Raw genomic sequence first — 19,424 nt, 5'->3', positions numbered from 1 at the left:
AAACAGAGGTGGCATTTAGATAGCCATAAGTCATTTGCAGTTTGTATTGCCTCAAGCACGATTCCATGAGTAGACTTACGACTTCACTAAACAAACAATTTGACAGTATCTACTGTACTGCATTTCATTGTGTATCGTATAGGAGCAAACTTTTAACTAACCTGGCGAACCAACTCTTTTTTAAGCCTGGCGAAAACCATTCTGGAAGAACAGACTTTGCATGTGATTCAGTAGACTGCGAGAAACCACCCATGGACACACATGCGCTTTGGTTTTTGGAAATCCCGGGCTTCGATGTTCGCGCGTCAAATATCAGCATGGACTTGAAATGAAAGCTATTGAAAGAGCCGTATGTGAAAGTGGTCTATAAAGTTTAGCTTTTTTATTTGTTGTTGCCGAATTACAACTACACGTTTGATTAATATCACTAAAGGATACCAGACTGAAGACGGAAATTCGAGGGAACGATTCTTTCTGGTTAGTTTGCCTCATGCGCACTTTTCTTCTCGGGCTGTTTTCATTTTCGAGTGGGCATGTTGAGATGAATGTAGTTTATGAACGAAACAGCTGTATAGCTCTGTATATATCGCTGCATTTCAGGTAGACTACCAATCGAGGGACCATGAACTCCTCGGCAGGTGCAGGGAACTACCGAAGGGGCTCCACCAAGAAAGAGAAGGTTGGCAATATAATTCAACTTTTGTAGCTCAATTAGCCTACAAATTTGGTGTTGCCCTCATTTAAAAAAATATTTGTGCTAAAATGAGTGCCTGAAATATAGCACTTAGAGCTGAAAGGTCTTATCCTTTTCGTATACAAAGGTATCCTACAGAGTAGCCTATATAGTACAGTTATCAGGGGCCACTGTTTTGTATTCGATTAAAACAAACAAGCTGTTTAGACCGCAAGGAACATTGTTTAAAATGAATTGTGCACATACAATTGATATAGTCGTGCTGAGTAGCCTGAAAGACTACACTTAACATAGTAAAAATGTGACACAAAATGAGTATATGTTACGTTTGGTATGGTTACATAAAGCCCAAATCAAACGAATAGCATGTTTTTATGCGCGTGAACGAGCGTGTACACGCTGGAATTAGAATGCACAGGAGTGAACGAGAGAAACGGCATAATAGCGCGTCAAATTAGAAAACAAGTATTTTTTTTCTGGCGTCTACGCGGAGCAATGCTGGTAAAATAAATAGATAAATTGCGTCTGTCATTTGTAGAAAAGGAATTAGAAGAATTGTTATGATCTTTCCTATGCTAAGTAGACTATGTAGTTTAACATTTATTTTAATGTATTGTAAAATGTAAGCTAAGGTTTATCAGCCAAATGGGCTACATATTTGAAACAATTGCAGCCTACCTGTGTTGATTTCGATCATCGACATTTAGCCTTGGCAGGCTATGGCTGGGAAACTCGAGGAACTCTCATTTTAACCCTCCTGTTGTGTTCGTTTCATGTTAATTCATTCTGTGTTCCCGTCCAAAATGACCGCCCCATTATAGCTGATTATAAATCCATAATAATACATATATTATCACCTAATGTTGTGTTAGATCTTTTTATCAACTTAAGTTCTTGAGAACATTACAAGTTTTGAACTTCTATTTGCTTTTTATGGCCTGAAGGCCTCATTGACCTGAGCTCATACAACTCGTTTTTGAGTAAAAAAAGACTCATGTGGATTATTTTGACTATAACAAATACTCAGATGAAACATATTGTGCTATTTATCACAGACTACCAGAGCTGCAAGAAAAGTTCTATATATTATTGAAACAATGTTGCGATTGTTTGTGAGAATGCCAACAGGTGTGGTTCCCTTGGGGAAAGGTTCCCATGGGGGTTGCCATGGAAGCCAAGCAGAGTGAGGTGTGTGTGTGTGTGTGTGCTCAAACACACATGCATGTGGGGGTCTGGGAGAGAAAGTGTGTCCATCTGAGGGATGGGCATGTGCCTGAACTCAATTTTATACACTAATTGTAGACTCACCCATTCATTTCTAATGACCGGTCATTTTTGACCGGGAACACCACAGGTTAAATAAAAGACACACAATTTTATGAAAATCATCAAAATATATTTTGTGTGTTCAGATGCCCTTTGTGGACAAAGTCATGGAACCTTATGACAATCTGATAAAATGAACTACATTTTTCAGAGAGAAAACTTGTAAATCGGTCCAATTCGACCAGAACACAGCAAGAGGATTATGAGAATACTGTTATGTAGACGAATAAGACAACCAAATTCTTTATAAACTGCATGGCTGTACTAGTGTAACGGTTCTCGTCCTCTTCGTCTGAGGAGTAGCAAGGATCAGACCAATACGCAGCGTGGTAAGTGTCCATTTTAATTTATTAAAACTGAACACTGAAAAATACAAAATAACAAAGTGAATAATACCGAAAACCAAAACAGTCCTGAAATGTGAAACAAACACTACAACAGGAAACAATCACCCACAACACAATGAAAAACAGACTACCTAAATATGGCTCCCAATCAGAGACAATGACTGACACCTGCCTCTGATTGAGAACCATACTAGTCCCAACACATAGAAATCTAACAACAGAACAAAACATAGAAAAACAACCTAGAATACCCACCCCAACTCACGCCCTGACCAAACTAAAATAAAGACATAAAAAAGGAACTAAGGTCAGAACGTGACAACTAGCTACAACTCTCCTAAAGTTCATAAGCTAACAGAATAACTGTTCGATTCACATTACGACAGCGTTAGCATTTTGCTCATTGGCAACTTTGCAACTACTTCATACTATTTTTAGCTATTTTGTAGGGTGTCCACCCAATCTGCACTTAGTGGGGGATGAAATTTCACTTCCTGATGTTATTAAAAAAAAACGAGACAAATATGATTATTCATGTTCAGAATTGTTCAGTGGGGTCTTTATTTAACATTTTAATAACAGTAAAAAAAAAAAAAAGGATTTCGTAGCCTAATACTAACACGGAACCCAAACCGTCTGTGCGCGTGCGCCATCGTGCGCCATCATGCATACATGTATTTTGTCCCCCCACACCAAACGCGATCACGACACGCAGGTTAAAATATCAAAACAAACTCTGAACCAATTATATTAGTTTGGGGACAGGTCGAAAAGCATTAAACATGGAAACATGGAAATTTAGCTAATTTGTCCTATTTAGCTAGCTTGCTGTTGCTAGCTAATTTGTCCTGGGATATAAACATTGAGTTGTTATATTTTACCTGAAATGCACAAGGTCCTCTACTCCACGAATTAATCCACACAAAATGGTCAACCGAATCGTTTCTAGTCATCTCTCCTCCTTCCAGGCTTTTTCTTCTCTTGACTTTATATTGCGATTGGCAAATTTCATAAATTACGTGCATTACCGCCACCGACCTTTTTCGTCTTTCAGTCACCCACGTGGGTATAACCAATGAGGAGATGGCACGTGGGTACCTGCTTCTATAAACCAATGAGGATATGGGAGTGGCAGGACTTGCAGCGCGATCTGCATCAGCCTAGATAACGTTAGCCACAACAAATTGGAATTCGTAACATATCATACGTTTTCAAATTCGTAACATATTGTACGAATCGCAATTTGGAACATATCATACAAAATAGATGATGGACATCCAGAAATTAATACATACCATACCTATAATACTAATTTGAGTGTCACAGATTTACGTTTACTATGTTACGTCTACCCCTGAGTCCAGGTTGGAATAGGCTACTTTCCCCACTATGTGCGCCTAATAAAGACTTGCTGTGGTGCTTTAAATTAAAATCCTGTTCTTGCCCCATTGGGCACAGTATCTCCACGGCGGCAGCCTGGCTGCTCGCCCACGTCGGAAAATAGCAGAGATTCGCGACGATGAGCATCGTGTTACATGCTGTTCAGGTGTTGTTTTCATTCACTGTTTTTCATTCAGCTCAATTTAAAATTGTGCACTTACCAGATCGATACATGAGCAAACATGCCCGGGATGTTTGTTTTGCTTTATTTTGACACAAGAGTGGTGACTGCAACAACAACAGTAGAGAGCCTTGTGTTGTATACAAACCCAGCGCTAAAGAGATGCCAACTGGCACACACCGTGCACAAGTCCCTGAGTGGCAGACTGGCTGTCCTTTGATGTCAAGTCAAGCCCAGTAGGCTACCCAGAGGATGGCATTGTCCTCTTTAGACTTTCACTGCAGAACTTCAAACACTGTTTTCCGGGTTGAGCCCAGGGAATAAATGACCAAACTTTTCCTCTGGTTATATAATCTTGCTCATTCATAAAATACCCGGGTTGTTTGCTCTAGGTGTAAAGGACATTACGCTGCTTGCTGAGCGAGTAAAGCTTTGGCTCATAACGAGGTCCGAACCTTAGCCTCGCACACGTGACCACCATTCAGGCTGCTGAGATGTGAGTTTCACATTTCCCCATCTGCTCACATTCACCCATCTGCTCACAAACTCACTCCACAACGACCCCAGCTTTGACTGCATGTGCAGATCCGGGTCACGGCATCATTGTAATGACCGTCACGCTGTTTGCTTATCGAGTACAGTTGGGATAGTTCACCCAAATTATTAAATTACATCTTGATTTCCTTAACTTCTCTGGAAATGTGGGACGGTAGCGTCCCACTTGGCCAAAAGCTAGAAAAAATGTAGCGCCCCAAATTCAAATATATTACTATAAAAATCTATCTTTCATGAAATCACACATGAAAGACAACAAATTAAAGCTACACATGTTGTGAATCCAGCCAACATGTCTGATTTAAAAAAGGATTTACGGTGAAAGCACACCAAACGATTATGTTAGCTCAGTACATAGCCACAGAAAAACACAGCCATTTTCCCAGCAAAAGATAGTAGTCACAAAAAGCAGAAATACAGATAAAATGAATCACTAACCTTTGATGATCTTCATCAGATGACACTCATAGGACATCATGTTACACAATACATTTATGTTTGGTTCGATAATGTGCATATTTATATCCACAAATCTCAGTTTACATTGGCGCCATGTTCAGAAATGCCTCCAAAATATCCGGAGAAATTACAGAGAGCCACGTCAAATAACAGAAATACTCATCATAAACTTTGATGAAAGATACATGTTTTACATATAATTAAAGATACAATTGTTCTTAATGCAACCGCTGTATCAGATTTCAAAATAACTTTATATAAAAAGCACACCATGCAATAATCTGAGACGGCGCTCAAACATAACAACATTTCTCCGCCATGTTGGAATCAACAGAAATACAAAATTACATCATAAATATTCCCTTACCTTTGATCATCTTCATCAGAATGGACTCCCAGGAATCCTAGTTCCACAATAAATCGTTGTTTTGTTCGATAATGTCCATTACTTATGTCTAAGTAGCTACTTTTGCTAGCATGTTTAGTGCACATGTCCAAACGCTCGCGCAAATGCAGGCGAACTCGGACGAAAACTTCTAAAAGTTATATAACAGGTCGAATAAACTGGTCAAACTAAGTAGAGAATCAATCTTCAGGATGTTGTTATCATATATATCAAATAACGTTCCAACCGGAGCATTCCTTCATGTCGGTAGAAGTTATGGAACGCAAGGCGATATCATGAGGAAAGCGCGTGACCAGGAACTGGCAATCTGCCAGACCACTGACTCATTCCCCTCCCATCCGGCCCCACAACACAGCATAAGCTTCATTCTACGTTCTACAGTCTGTTGACATCTAGGCGTAGGAAGTGCAAACAGATCCATATCTTACAGGGAATTGAATCGGCGATGAGTTGAACATTGACCAGTCTCAGAATTCTCACTTCCCGTTTGGATTTTTTCTCAGGTTTTTGCCTGCCATATGAGTTCTGTTATACTCACAGACATCATTCAAACAGGTTTAGAAACTTCAGAGTGTTTTATATCCAATAGTAATAATATGCATATATTAGCATCTGGGACAGAGTAGGAGGCAGTTCACTATGGGCACGCAATTCATCCAAAAGGGAAAATGCTGCCCCCTATCATAAAGAAGTTAACATGTACGCCAAGGGTAAGCAACAAGATTCAGCTGCGGGACGATCTTTGACGATCATTGTCAGAGCGGATGGTCGGGAGCCGTAAGATAAATATAATAATTTGTACACTGCAAATTGACTTAGCCCAATAAAAGATTGTATTTGAAAATAACAATCATTTTATACCTTGATTACATTGAGACACAGTCAAATATCTATTATCATTCGTGGGAATACTTTCAAACAGATTTCCAAAAAAAACTAAAAAACATCTGAATTCCTGGTGATTCCACAGTCTTTTTAAAAAACAAAAACAGTATAAAAAAATACTAGAAACTTTGGGGGGGACCAAAACAAATCACCTGAGGGCCGGTTATGGCTCATGGGCCGCTAGTTGCCGACCCCTGCTGTAAGCAGTATATGGACAAGGTAAGACCAAGATTTTGTTTACCTGACTACTGTCTCCAATTGCTAACTTTTTTCCAATATCCCTAACATTGGGGGTGGCAGGTAGACTAGTGGTTAGAGCGTTGGACTATTAACTGAAAGGTTGCAAGATCGAATCCCTAAGCTGACAAGGTAAAAATCTGTAGGTCTGCCCTTGAACAAGGCAATTCCTGTTCCTAGGCCATCATGGAAAATAATAATTTATTTTTAGCTGACTTGCCTAGTTAAATAAAGGTAATAAAATATTATATCCCCAATATCCAAATCATCATTAAGTATTGAGCTACATAATACATTTTAGATTGATTAGGACATGAATTTTAGGCAAAAGATTTATCTATCTATGAGAAACATAAAAATATTCCCACCACTTAAAACGATTTGAAGAGGTAATAGCAGTTTCCATAATACAGGTTTGTATTATGTGGGAAGTTTGTGGGAAATTTGTGGGAAGTAGTGAGCGAGTGCACACTGTGGGTTAATTAAGGTCCTTTTCTGAAGATATCCCCAGAGGACCATACATTCTGTCCTCTTGCCTAAAACAGTCAAGGATTAACAGGTGTGAAAGATTTGCCTTGTTTCACAAGAGATAATGCTACTGTCTATGGTTATTGTGGAAACTGTTGGGCAGTTCATTTCCGGGGAGAAAGATCAATAAAGCACTAATAGAGATTGTGAGATGTTCTCCAGTCTGGACAAATGTCCCCAGTCTCTACACAGTACAAGGTGCAATGTGCAAAATAATATTCAACCTACAATAGTTTTTGTTACTACCTCTAGAGGGCATTACCTTCCAACAAACGTCTTGAGATTGTTTTGACAGAGTGCTATGACAGAAGCATGCATGCATGCAACCTTGTCAGTTTAACTAATGAAAGAAGTAATACTGTGAAAAGTAGTATCACTTCAACTGCTATCTTTATGTTGGTCATTACCTTGGTCTGGAAAATGTGTATTGTGATTGATCAATCACTTACACTGGCAATAATGATGGCAATCTTTCTGTTCTGTGTCTGTTCATTCATGATTTCAATTCATTAACTTATGCATCAATACAACCAACAGTATGAGTCAAAGTGACGTGGTGACAATGGATATTAAAATGGGTTTGCATCAATGGTATGGCATCGGTGCCATTAATGCCAGTGGCTAGAGTGAGTTTGCCCTCTGCTGGAGGGATATGATACTTTCCTCTGCGGCGTTACCTGACACCTTAGTCTCCCAAGACATCCGGGTTGCCTCCCATAATTTTCAAATGTTTCCGCTTAACACATCTGTATGTGATAGAACGTCAGTTTGGCATAGAAGAACTAGGTCACTACCTTATCTGCGTGAATAAAATACAAAATAGTAGCTAGCAAGATGGAGATCAGAGGTTATTTTTAATGAGTGCATTTTACAAGTGGCTAGTTTGCATCAACTTCCTTCACTGAAAGCACTGTAAAAGGTTTTGCCTGCAAACTTTGGTTTTGAATCATGACATTCTGGCCTCGTGATTTGTTCTGAGAGTTGTCTGTCTAAGGAGGACTCACCCCATCATTTTTTTTCTTCCCCTTATCGAAGTTGCCAAAAAAGTCTGCAATTGAAACCAGATCCTAGTCACTTCAGGTCGGGTTTTTGAAACTACCTGACAGCTTTTCTGGTTGTTAACAGGTGTTTTCACTACATGCTCGATGTTGCCCCTTTTTACATTTTAAGCCTTAAGACTACTTTCTCACATTTGATGACCTGTTCATTGAGACACACAGGTAGATTACCTTAATTTGTTAACCATTTTTCTCTAGGATGGCAATCATGATACACAGAGTAGCAAATTTAGTTGAGAAACATAACACTTTCTAAACTTTATAAAGACACCCAATGTACTTTTCTGCATAGTCATAGATAGAAGCATTATCTCAAGACCAATTTGCATATAAAATAAATCATTAAGTGTGGTTGTGGATACCCAAGCCAGTCTTTCTCCTCTGAGAATAGTCTTTGTAATTTCGGAGCTAATGCAGATTTCTCTTCAATAAGGTTCATTAAGTCCCTGCTGTTATAAGACAGCTCTTTTTTTGACCATTTAATGAAAATGGAGCTCATTTCCAGGGATGTATAATGAAAGGATACAGCTTTAGTATTGAAAGTCAAATGGTAGTTTATACTGTAAGGGATTGGTAGAGGTAAAAAACAGGTCATTGGATGGATTGGCCTTATATCCAGCGACAAAAAGACAAGTGTTGGTTGGTTTGTTGGTTCTCTCTCTCTCGCTCGCTCGTTCCCTTCCCTCTCTCTTTCTCTCTTCCCCTCGCTCTGTCTCTCTGTCTCTGTCTCTTTCTCTCTCGTGCTCTTCCTCGCACTTCCTCTATCTGTCCACCCCTTTTCTCTCTCTTTGATGTGGGTTATTGCAGACATGACAGTGACTGAGATTACAACACAGGTGTGTAAATCATGTCGAGTGAAGAGGAACCATCTGAAATCTGTCTTTGTAATAGAAGACTGGTACTAAAAAGCAAGGCCATTTGTCAATACTGCTATTTCAGTCATTCTACTATTTTCCCTACCCTCTTCCTCACCCAATCTACTATTAAAGTTGGATGGATCCATGGATGAATAGGCATTTAGTGTGTGTAGTTACTTTATGACCCAATCAAATTGTTAATGGAAAATGTTCATTGTATTTCAGCATGACAGTTGACATTGACTGTTGACATTTTACAAACGTTGGCAAGACCAAAATTGCAGCAGGCTTCGTGAACTTCCATTAAGATTGTTAATGGAAGGCTAAGCTCCGATTAACTGTTTAACAGTTGCTTGTTGGAGTTGTACCTCTTCTCTGACCTCTCTTCAGGGAGCAGAATGAATTCATGCTCATATTAATTGTGGCACTTTACATGTTTATCAACTCCCAAAGCACACACAAACTCGCAGGTCCCCTTGTTTTTGTGTTTTATGTTTACTGCAGCTTTGTCTCCCGTACTTTCTCTTTCAATTGGCCCATACCTCAGACCGGCAGTAACTCTCACACACAGGACCTGCTGAATCGTCAGCATCTATTTTTATGCTTGATGTGTCCCTCCCTGAGCGAGCCTACTTCATTTACCAACCCCCAAATGAATCTCGGATCCTTCGCTTTTGGAGGGAATTTACATCCGCTGGAAAGGTCAGACGGCATCATTTAAGTCTATTCAGAGACTCGCTGCCTCGATAGAATCACTGAAATTCATGTCAATGGAGTAGGACATTTTTCATAGCCTCCCTTGGTGTGGATCCCTGTCTGATACAGTTTTATAGTGTTTGCTCTGCCTGACACTCTGGAGGCGCGAGTCTAGACTTTGATGATTTGCATTGCCAGAGTGCTGCTATCGGAAAGTAGCAGGGAGAGAGGCAGGGCTTTTATTATCCTGGTAGAAAACTGGTGTGTCTAATTCGCAGCTTCAAATAGTCAGCATTATAGAGATCTGTGTTAAGTTATGTAAAATAGTGTCATTGATCAAGTGTGTAAACAGTATATATTGTAAGTGATTCAAGAACAATGAATAGGTCCTAAATAAATTAACCAAATAATACATTAGCACATCCCTTTCCAAACAGTTGATCCGGCTAGTGTCACCTTCAAGGCCTTGTTATGTTTTAGTGAACGTTTCTCAAAGCCTTTTGACAGTTGGTTGGTGTAAATGAGAGATTCTATTGCCTTTTTTATTAGTGCAATTTGGAGCCACAGACTCGCTCACATTAATTTGTATGCAGACAGAATATGTTGTGCTCTGAGAGCTAGCTGGTAAAAAGCCTTTGAAAGAGGTTTATGTATTCATCTACCGAACTTGGATGACTTTGAACACTGTGACTGTGAAAATCATACTGCTTACCCATAGCTAAATACTACCCCCTATAAACTGTGCAATTCAAACACGCTCACACGCATGCGCACAACACAGACGGTTTTGCACATTGTCAGATCAGAAGCCAATAGAGCATTGTTCAAAATAATGAAATCACAGGAGAGCATAGGGGCCGCCTTAGAATTCAGAGAGGACCATGACATTCAATGGCCGTCATTTGTCATTCACAAGTGCTGCGCTAAGGATAGGTGGTGCTACATGGATGACTTCCTCTCTGGCCATGGACCATGTTTATGAAATCTGTCCAGGTTTTGCAGTCTGAGCCAGTGGGGCCACCAAAAAGGTGATCATTCCCGTATTCTGGTCATGATCACCTCTTCCCTGGCCCATCCTTGTCTTATGGCATTCACACTCTGTTGCCAGTAAAATAACATCCTACCCCGGCCAAACCGTAACAACGCTGGGCCAGTTGTGCGCCGCCCTATGGGACTCCCAATCACGGACAGTTGTGATACAGCCTGGAATCAAACCAGGGTCTGTAGTGATACCTCTAGCACTGAGATGCAGTGTCTTAGACCGCTGCGCCACTCGGGAGCCCGAAATAAGAATTTGTTCTTAACTGACTTTCCTAGTTAAATAAAGGTAAAAAAATATAAAAATAGTGATGCTGCTTGATTTGTAACAAACAGAATGTTGTTAGCAAGATCTTAATTATCATGTAAGACAATAAGTTATTTTCAGTATGATTGTTGCTATAAATGATATCCCATCCTCCTATCAATATCACAGCAAAAGTGCCCCTTTCCCAGCTCTCAGGAGAGACTGGTTTCGTCTGAGGAGCATACTGAAGACAGAGGCATGAATCCTTAATATCCACAGGGAAATATGCATGTGAAGGTTAAGGATGTGTGGCTGGCCTCTGGGGTAGACTATTGTCAGAGACAGAGCTAGTGATCTGACTCAAGGTCAAGGTCAGGTCTTTCTCATGGGAGAGTGATGGTATGAGGTTAGTCTGAGATGCTGCATACACACACACCATGTCTCTCTAGAGATCCTCCTCTCTCTCTATTCTCTCCTCGGTTTTATTAATTAGTATATTCATATTTCACATGAGCTTCAGCCCTAGTTGGCGTCCTATAGCGTGTGCCTGTATTTTATAGAGGTGATTAATATGTAAAACATGATTGAGATTTGTATTTATTATGGATCCCCATTAGCTGCTCCCAAAGCAGCAGCTACTCTTCCTGGGGTTCAGCACACTTAAGGCAGTTTATACAATTTTAAAAACTTTACAATACATTCACAGATTTCACAACACACTGTGTGCCCTCAGGCCCCTACTCCACCACGGGTCGTTGTCCTGATTGAAGGTGAACCTTTAACCCGATCTGAAGTCTTGCGTGCTCTAGTCTCCCAGTCCCTGCCGCTGAAAAACATCCCCACAGCATGATGCTGCCACCACCATGCTTCACCGTAGGGATGGTGCCAGGTTTCCTCCAGACGTGACGCTTGACATTCAGGCAAAAGTGTTCAATCTTGGTTTCATCAGACCAGAGGATCTGGTTTATCATGGTCTGGGAGTCCTTCGGTGCCTTTTGGCAAACTCCAAGCGGAATTTCATGTGCCTTTTACTGAGGAGTGGCTTCTGAGGAGTGGCTTTTACTGAGTAGAAGAATGGGGAGCCATGGGAAGCATTGAACTACAGAAATGAATATGTAGTTACCAATATAATTAGAGCAGCAAGCATATAATAACATATATGTGTAACGGCAGCCTTCCTCCTCTTCGTCTGAAGAGGAGGTGTAGCAGGGATCGGACCAAGATGCAGCGTAGCTCATGTTAAACATGTTTTTAATAAACAAGACAAAACTGTGAACACTTACAAATAACAAACGTGGCAAACCGAAACAGCCCTATCTGGTGCAGAGAAAACACAGAGACAGGAAACAACCACACACAAAACAAGCCACCTATATATGATTCCCAATCAGAGACAACACAAAACATCTGCCTCTGATTGAGAACCATATTAGGCCAAACATAGAAACAGAAAAACTAGACACACAACATAGAATGCCCACCCAGCTCACGTCCTGACCAACACTAAAACAAGCACAACACACAAGAACTATGGTCAGAACGTGACAATATGTGACCCACCACCAGGATTCAGTCCTATGTACTGTAGCAAAACTTAACATTTTGTTTTTTATGTTGAATAAAAGTAGAGACTCCAAGCTAGAAAATGGTATATCATACACTGCAGTTGAGGAATTATGAAGAAATAATTCTGCTTTGAAAGTTGATCAACTTTCAAAAAACACACTTTTCATAAAATGGCCTGTGAATGTCTTGGTACAGCTACTGGAGAAGTCGTCTTTTTCTACACTCATTCAGCATCGTTCACAACCTCTTAATCCTTAACCCCAACCATGTCTTTAAGGATTCATAGTATAGTAAACAACCAAAGATTTCAAGACTAAAAGTGTTGAAAGTAGTAGCAAAGATTAGTAGTAAAAATGAACTTACTGTCACGTTCCTGACCTTATTTTCCTTTGTTTAACTTTGTTTAGTTGGTCAGGACGTGAGCTGGGTGGGTAGTCTATGTTATGTGTTTCTATGTGGGGTTAAATGTGTTGCCTGATATGGTTCTCAATTAGAGGCTGGTGTTTGACGTTTCCTCTGATTGAGAACCATATTAAGGTAGGCTGTTCTCACTGTTTGTTTGTGGATGATTGTTCCTGTTGTCTGTGTCTGTTGCACCACACGGGACTGTTTCGTTCGTTCGTTCGTTCGTTCGTTCAGTCTTTCCTGTTCGTGCGTTCTTCGTGTCTATGTAAGTTCTCAAGTTCAGGTCTGTCTACGTCGTTTATTGTTTTGTAGTTTGTTTAAGTGTTTTTCGTGTTCGTCTTGTCTTTAATAAATATTAATTATGTCTGCATACAACGCTGCGTTTTGGGCCGACCCTTACTCCTCCTCCTCATCTGAGGAGGAGGCATTAGACAGCCGTTACAGAATCACCCACCAACAAAGGACCAAGCGGCGTGGGAGAAAGCAACAGCGATCGCAGGATTCATGGACATGGGAGGAAATATTGGACGGAAAAGGTCCATGGGCACAGCCAGGAGAATATCGCCGCCCTCGTGAAGAGCTGGAGGCAGCTAAAGCCGAGAGGCGGTGGTATGAGGAGGCAGCACGGAAGCGAGGCTGGAAACCTGTGAGTCAAGCCCAAAAATTTCTTGGGGGTGGCTACAAGGGAGTGTGGCGAAGTCAGGTAGGAGACCTGCGCCAACTCCCCGAGGTTACCGTGGAGAGCGAGAGTACGGGCAGACACCGTGTTATGCGGTAGAGCGCACGGTGTCTCCTGTACGTGTGCATAGCCCGGTGCGGGTTATTCCACCTCCCCGCACTGGCAGGGCTAGATTGAGTATTGAGCCGGATGTCATGAAGCCGGCCCTACGCATCTGGCCACCAGTGCGTCTCCTCGGGCCGGCATACATGGCACCAGCCTTACGCATTGTGTCCCCGGTTCGCATACACAGCCCAGTGCGGGTTATTCCACCTCCCCGCACTGGTCGGGCGATGGGGAGCATACAACCAGGTAAGGTTGGGCAGGCTCAGTGCTCAAGGGAGCCAGTACGCCTGCATGGTCCGGTATATCTGGCGCCACGTCCCCGCCCCAGCCCAGTACCACCAGTGCCGGCACCACGCACCAAGCCTCCTGTGCGTCTCCAGAGCCCTGTTCCTCCTCCACGCACTAGCCCTATGGTGCGTGTCTCCTGCCCATTACCACCAGTGCCTACACCACACACTAAGCCTCCTGTGCGCCTCCAGAGTCCTGTGCGTCCTGTTGCTGCTTCACGCACTAGCCTGAAGGTGCGTGTCCTTAGCCCGGTACCTCCAGTTCCGGCACCACGCACCAGGCCTACGTGCGCCTCAGCCGGCCAGAGTCTGCCGTCTGCCCAGCGGCGCCTGAACTGCCTGTCTGCCCAGCGGCGCCTGAACTGCCCGTCTGCCCAACGGCGCCTGAACTGCCCGTCTGCCCAACGGCGCCGGAACTGCCCGTCTGCCCAACGGCGCCTGAACTGCCCGTCTGCCCAACGCCGTCTGAGCTGTCCGTCTGCCAAGCGCCGCATGAACTGCCCCTCTGTACTGAGCTTGCAAAGCCGCCCGTCTGTACTGAGCCTGCAAAGCCGCCCGTCTGTACTGAGCCTTCAAAGCCGCCCGTCTGTCATGAGCCTTCAGAGCCGTCCGCCAGACAGGAGCCGCTAGAGCCGTCCGCCAGACAGGAGCCGCTAGAGCCGTCCGCCAGACAGGAGCCGCTAGAGCCGTCCGCCAGACAGGAGCAGCCAGAGCCTTCCGCCAGACAGGAGCCGCCAGAGCCGTCCGCCAGACAGGAGCCGCTAGAGCCGTCCGCCAGACAGGAGCCGCTAGAGCCGTCCGCCAGCCATGAGCAGCCAGAGCCAGCCAGCCATGAGCAGCCAGAGCCAGCCAGCCAGGATCCGCCAGAGCCAGCCAGCCAGGATCCGCCAGAGCCAGCCAGCCAGGATCCGCCAGAGCCAGCCAGCCAGGATCCGCCAGAGCCAGCCAGCCAGGATCCGCCAGAGCCAGCCAGCCAGGATCCGCCACTCAGTCCGGAGCTGCCACTCAGTCCGGAGCTGCCCCTCAGTCCGGAGCTGCCCCTCAGTCCGGAGCTGCCCCTCAGTCCGGTGCTGCCCCTCAGTCCGGTGCTGCCCCTTAGTCCGGTGCTGCCCCTTAATCCAGTGGGGTTGATTTGGAGGGTGGCCATTTGGAGGAGGCTACGGAAGCGGGGATTGACTATGGTGGGGTGGGGACCACGTCCGGAGCCGGAGCCGCCACCGTGGACAGATGCCCACCCAGACCCTCCCCTTGAGGTTCAGTTATGCGGCCGGAGTCCGCATCTTGGGGGGGGGGGGGGGGGGGGGTACTGTCACGTTCCTGACCTTATTTTCCTTTGTTTAACTTTGTTTAGTTGGTCAGGACGTGAGCTGGGTGGGTAGTCTATGTTATGTGTTTCTATGTGGGGTTAATGTGTTGACTGATATGGTTCTCAATTAGAGGCAGGTGTTTGACGTTTCCTCTGATTGAGAACCATATTAAGGTAGGCTGTTCTCACTGTTTGTTTGTGGGTGATTGTTCCTGTGTCTGTCTGTTGCACCACACGGGACGGTTTCGTTTGTTCGTTCGTTTGGCTAGTCTTTCCTGTTCGTGCGTTCTTCGTGTCTATGTAAGTTCTCATCCGAGGAGGAGGCATTAGACAGCCGTTACACTTGGCCTATATCCTAATCTGACTTTGGTGCAGGTCATGTTGTTATTTGTCACATGCACAGGATACAGAAGGCGTAAACGGTACAATGAAATTGTTACTTGCATAGTGGAGCTACATGGCAGACCAATCCAAACTCATCTCTCGGCATGTCCAGCCCATCCATTATTTCAGCCAATCATGGCTAGCGGGAAGGTTCCTGTATTTTTCTGTTGCTAACACAACCAGGCTCGGTATTTAACAATTTTATTCGTATTTACAAATGACATACACATTTGTTATTAATGCACATGAAAGTGCACATGTTCCAGAAGGCAAAAAACATATTTTGATTAAAATACAAAAACATTCAAATGCCTCTCAATGAAGTAATGATGTGCAACATACTCTTATTTTCTTGAAACAGGTCACATATATTCATTTTGACAATAGATATTCTTCCAGTTAAAGCAACTGGGATATTATTCCATCTACTCAGGTCAGATTGAATTGATTTGAGCATTCTCTTAAAGTTTCTGGCAATGGAAGGAAGGAAATATATCTACTCCCAAATATTTAAAATGGGAAAAGGTTAGATTAATTTAATAACCTCAGATGAAGCTGATTTTATCGATTATGTTCAATGGGTACAGATTCCACATTTGGACCATTGGGGCCAATACGTTGTCTAGATATAGTAAAATATAAACTGCATATAATGAGATGAAGTAGGGCTGACCACATTTTAGTCGACTGGTCGATTGTTTGGTGGATCTCATCTCTTTGTAGATCGTCCTCTGTTTCAGCAGTTCGGTTCTCCGATCTGGGTAGATGCTGATCCTCTTCTTCACATAAGTCAGAGCCCCCGATTCTGCTGCGAGGCAAACAATTTGCTGTTTGACTTCAAAACTGTGTATTCGTACGAGCATAAACACCGAGATCCGTTGCGGAGAGGACCTGTGCGGTGCGTAATGTTTATCAGTGACATGGGACACAGCTTCTCCTGCCCAAATAGCTCATAGAAAAGACTGCTCATGAAGGAAGTTGGGTTGACCGTTTCCACACCAGTTTCAAGTTCTCTGACCAGCGTATCTTTTTTATTTTTTAGGAGATTGATTTCCCCTTCTAGCTTAGTCCGTGCTGTTTCCAGGTCATGGAGTCGCCCCTCTGTCATATTGGCCGCTGTTTCCAAACGTTAGAAGTGACTATTGCAAGATATTGTCACGTTCCTGACCGGTTTTCTGTTATTTTGTATGTGTTTGACGGTCAGGGCGTGAGTTTGGGTGGGTAGTCTATGTTATGTGTTTCTATGTTTGTATAAGGGTGACCTGATATGGCTCTCAATTAGAGGCAGGTGGTTTTCATTTCCTCTGATTGAGAGCCATATTAAGGTAGGTCTTTTCACACTGTTTGTTTGTGGGTGGTTGTCTCCTGTGTCAGTGTCTGTATGTTACGCCACACGGGACTGTTTTCGCTTTTGCTTGTTCATTCGTTTTTATGTAGTCAATTTTCCTGTTATTGCGTTCTTCGTGTTTCATGTAAGTTCGTCGTCCAGGTCTGTCTACGTCGTTTATTTGTTTTGTTAATTATTCAAGTGTAGTTCGTTTTTTCGTCTTGTTTAAATAAATCATGTCATTTCACAACGCTGCGTTTTGGTCGAATCCCTGCTCCTCCTCTTCGGATGAAGAGAGAACCTAGGAAGAAACCTAAAGAGGAACCAGGCTATGAGGGGTGGCCAGTCCTCTTCTGGCTGTGCTGGGTGGAGATTATAACAGAACATGGCCAAGATGTTCAAATGTTCATAGATGCCCAGCAGGGTCAAATGCTAATAATCACTGAGGTAGTAAATGTCAGTTGGCTTTTCATAGCCGATCATTCAGAGTATCTCCAAAGCTCCTGCTGTCTCTAGGGAGTTGAAAACAGCAGGTCTGGGACAGGTAGCACGTCCGGTGAACAGGTCAGGGTTGCATAGCCGCAGGCAGAAGAGTTGAAACTGGAGCAGCAGCACGACCAGGTGGACTGGGGACAGCAAGGAGTCATCAGGCCAGGTAGTCCTGAGGCATGGTCCTAGGGCTCAGGTCCACCAAGAGAGAAAGAAAGAATGAAAGAAAGAGAGAATTAGAGAGGTCATACTTAAATTCACACAGGACACTGGATAAGACAGGATAAATACTCCAGATATAACAGACTGACCCTAGCCCCCCGACACAAACTATTGCAGCATAAGTACTGGAGGCTGAGATAGGAGGGGTCGGGAGACACTGTGGCCCTGTTCGACGATACCCCCGGACAGGGCCAAACAGGCAGGATATAACCCCACCCAGTTTGCCAAAGCACAGTCCCCATTGGATATCTCCAACCACCAACTTACCATCCTGAGACAAGGCAGAGTATAGCCCATGAAGATCTCCCCTACGGCACAACCCAAGGGGGGGGCGCCAACCCAGACAGGAAGATCACGTCAATGACTCAACCCACTTAAGTGACGCACCCTTCCAAGGGATGGCATGGAAGAGCACCAGCAAGCCAGTGACTCAGCTCCCGTAATAAGGTTAGAGGCAGAGAATCCCAGTGGAGAGAGGGGAACCGGCCAGGCAGAGACAGCAAGGGCGGTTCGTTGCTCCAGTGCCTTTCTGTTTACCTTCACACTCCTGGGCCAGACTACACTCAATCATAGGACCTACTGAAGAGATGAGTCTTCAATAAAGACTTAAAGATTGAAATCTCTCACATGGATAGGCAGACCATTCCATAAAAATGGAGCACTATGGGAGAAAGCCCTGCCTCCAGCTGTTTGCTTAGAAATTCTAGGGACAATAAGGAGGCCTGCTTCTTGTGACCTTAGCGTACGTGTAGGTATGTACGGCAGGACCAAATCGGAAAGATAGGTAGGAGCAAGCCCATGTAGTGCTTTGTAGGTTAGCAATACAACCTTAAAATCAGCCCTTGCCTTAACAGGAAGCCAGGGTAGAGAGGCTAGCACTGGTTTAATATGTTCAAATTTTTTGGTTCTTGTCAAGATTCTAGCAGCCGTTTTTAGCACTAACTGAAGTTTATTTTGTGCTTTATCCGGGTAGCTGGAAAGCATTGCTGTAGTCTAACCTAGAAGTGAAAAAAGCATAGATACATTTTTCTGCATCGTTTTTGGCCAGAAAGTTTCAGATTTTGACAATGTTACGTAGATGGGAAAAAGCTGTCCTTGAAACAGTCTTGATATGTTCATCAAAAGAGAGATCAGGGTCCAGAGTAACGCCGAGGTCCTTCACAGTTTTATTTGAGACGACTGTACAACCATCAAAATTAATTGTTAATTCAACAGAAGATCTCTTTGTTTCTTGGGACCTAGAACTAGCATCTCTGTTTTGTCCGAGTTTAAAAGTAAAACATTTGCCACCATTCACTTCCTTATGACTGAAACACAGGCTTCCAGGTAGGGCAATTTTGGGGCTTCACCATGTTTCATCGAAATGTACAACTGTGTGTCGTTCGCATAGCAGTGAAAGTTAACATTATGTTTCCGAATGACATCCCCAAGAGGTAAAATATATAGTGAAAACAATAGTGGTCCTAAAACGGAGCCTTGAGGAACACCGAAATGTCAGAGGACAAACCATACACAAACTGATATCTTTCCGACAGATAAGATCTAAACCAGGCCAGAATTTGTCCGTGTAGACCAATTTGGGTTTCCAATCTCTCCAAAAGAATGTGTTGATCGATGGTATCAAAAGCAGCACTAAGGTATAGGAGCACGAGGACAGATGCAGAGCCTCGGTCTGACGCCATTAACCTGTCTAGGATGAGGGTGCCGCTAGCGGCACTCCCCCCCCCCCCACTGAAAAGGCAGAGCCGCGAAATTCAAAA

The 19,424-nt window shown here is 43.5% G+C and overlaps 1 protein-coding gene across 1 annotated transcript in view; it reads left to right on the top strand.

The window, feature by feature from the left end:
- The first annotated feature begins 295 nt into the window (after positions 1-295).
- LOC129824105 (dipeptidyl aminopeptidase-like protein 6) overlaps positions 296-19,424 on the top strand; it is a 169,101-nt gene continuing 149,972 nt past the window's right edge. Inside the window, exons 1-2 of the mRNA XM_055883448.1 lie at positions 296-477; positions 601-679. Coding sequence (XP_055739423.1) covers positions 623-679 — 57 coding nt within the window. The 5' untranslated portion in view covers positions 296-477; positions 601-622. The remainder of the gene's footprint in view (positions 478-600; positions 680-19,424) is intronic.

This window comes from Salvelinus fontinalis, chromosome 26 (assembly GCF_029448725.1).
Source record: "Salvelinus fontinalis isolate EN_2023a chromosome 26, ASM2944872v1, whole genome shotgun sequence".
NCBI lineage: Eukaryota > Metazoa > Chordata > Actinopteri > Salmoniformes > Salmonidae > Salvelinus > Salvelinus fontinalis.
The sequence above is the reverse complement of the archived record's forward strand: the minus strand, read 5'-3'. Positions and strand labels throughout refer to the sequence as shown.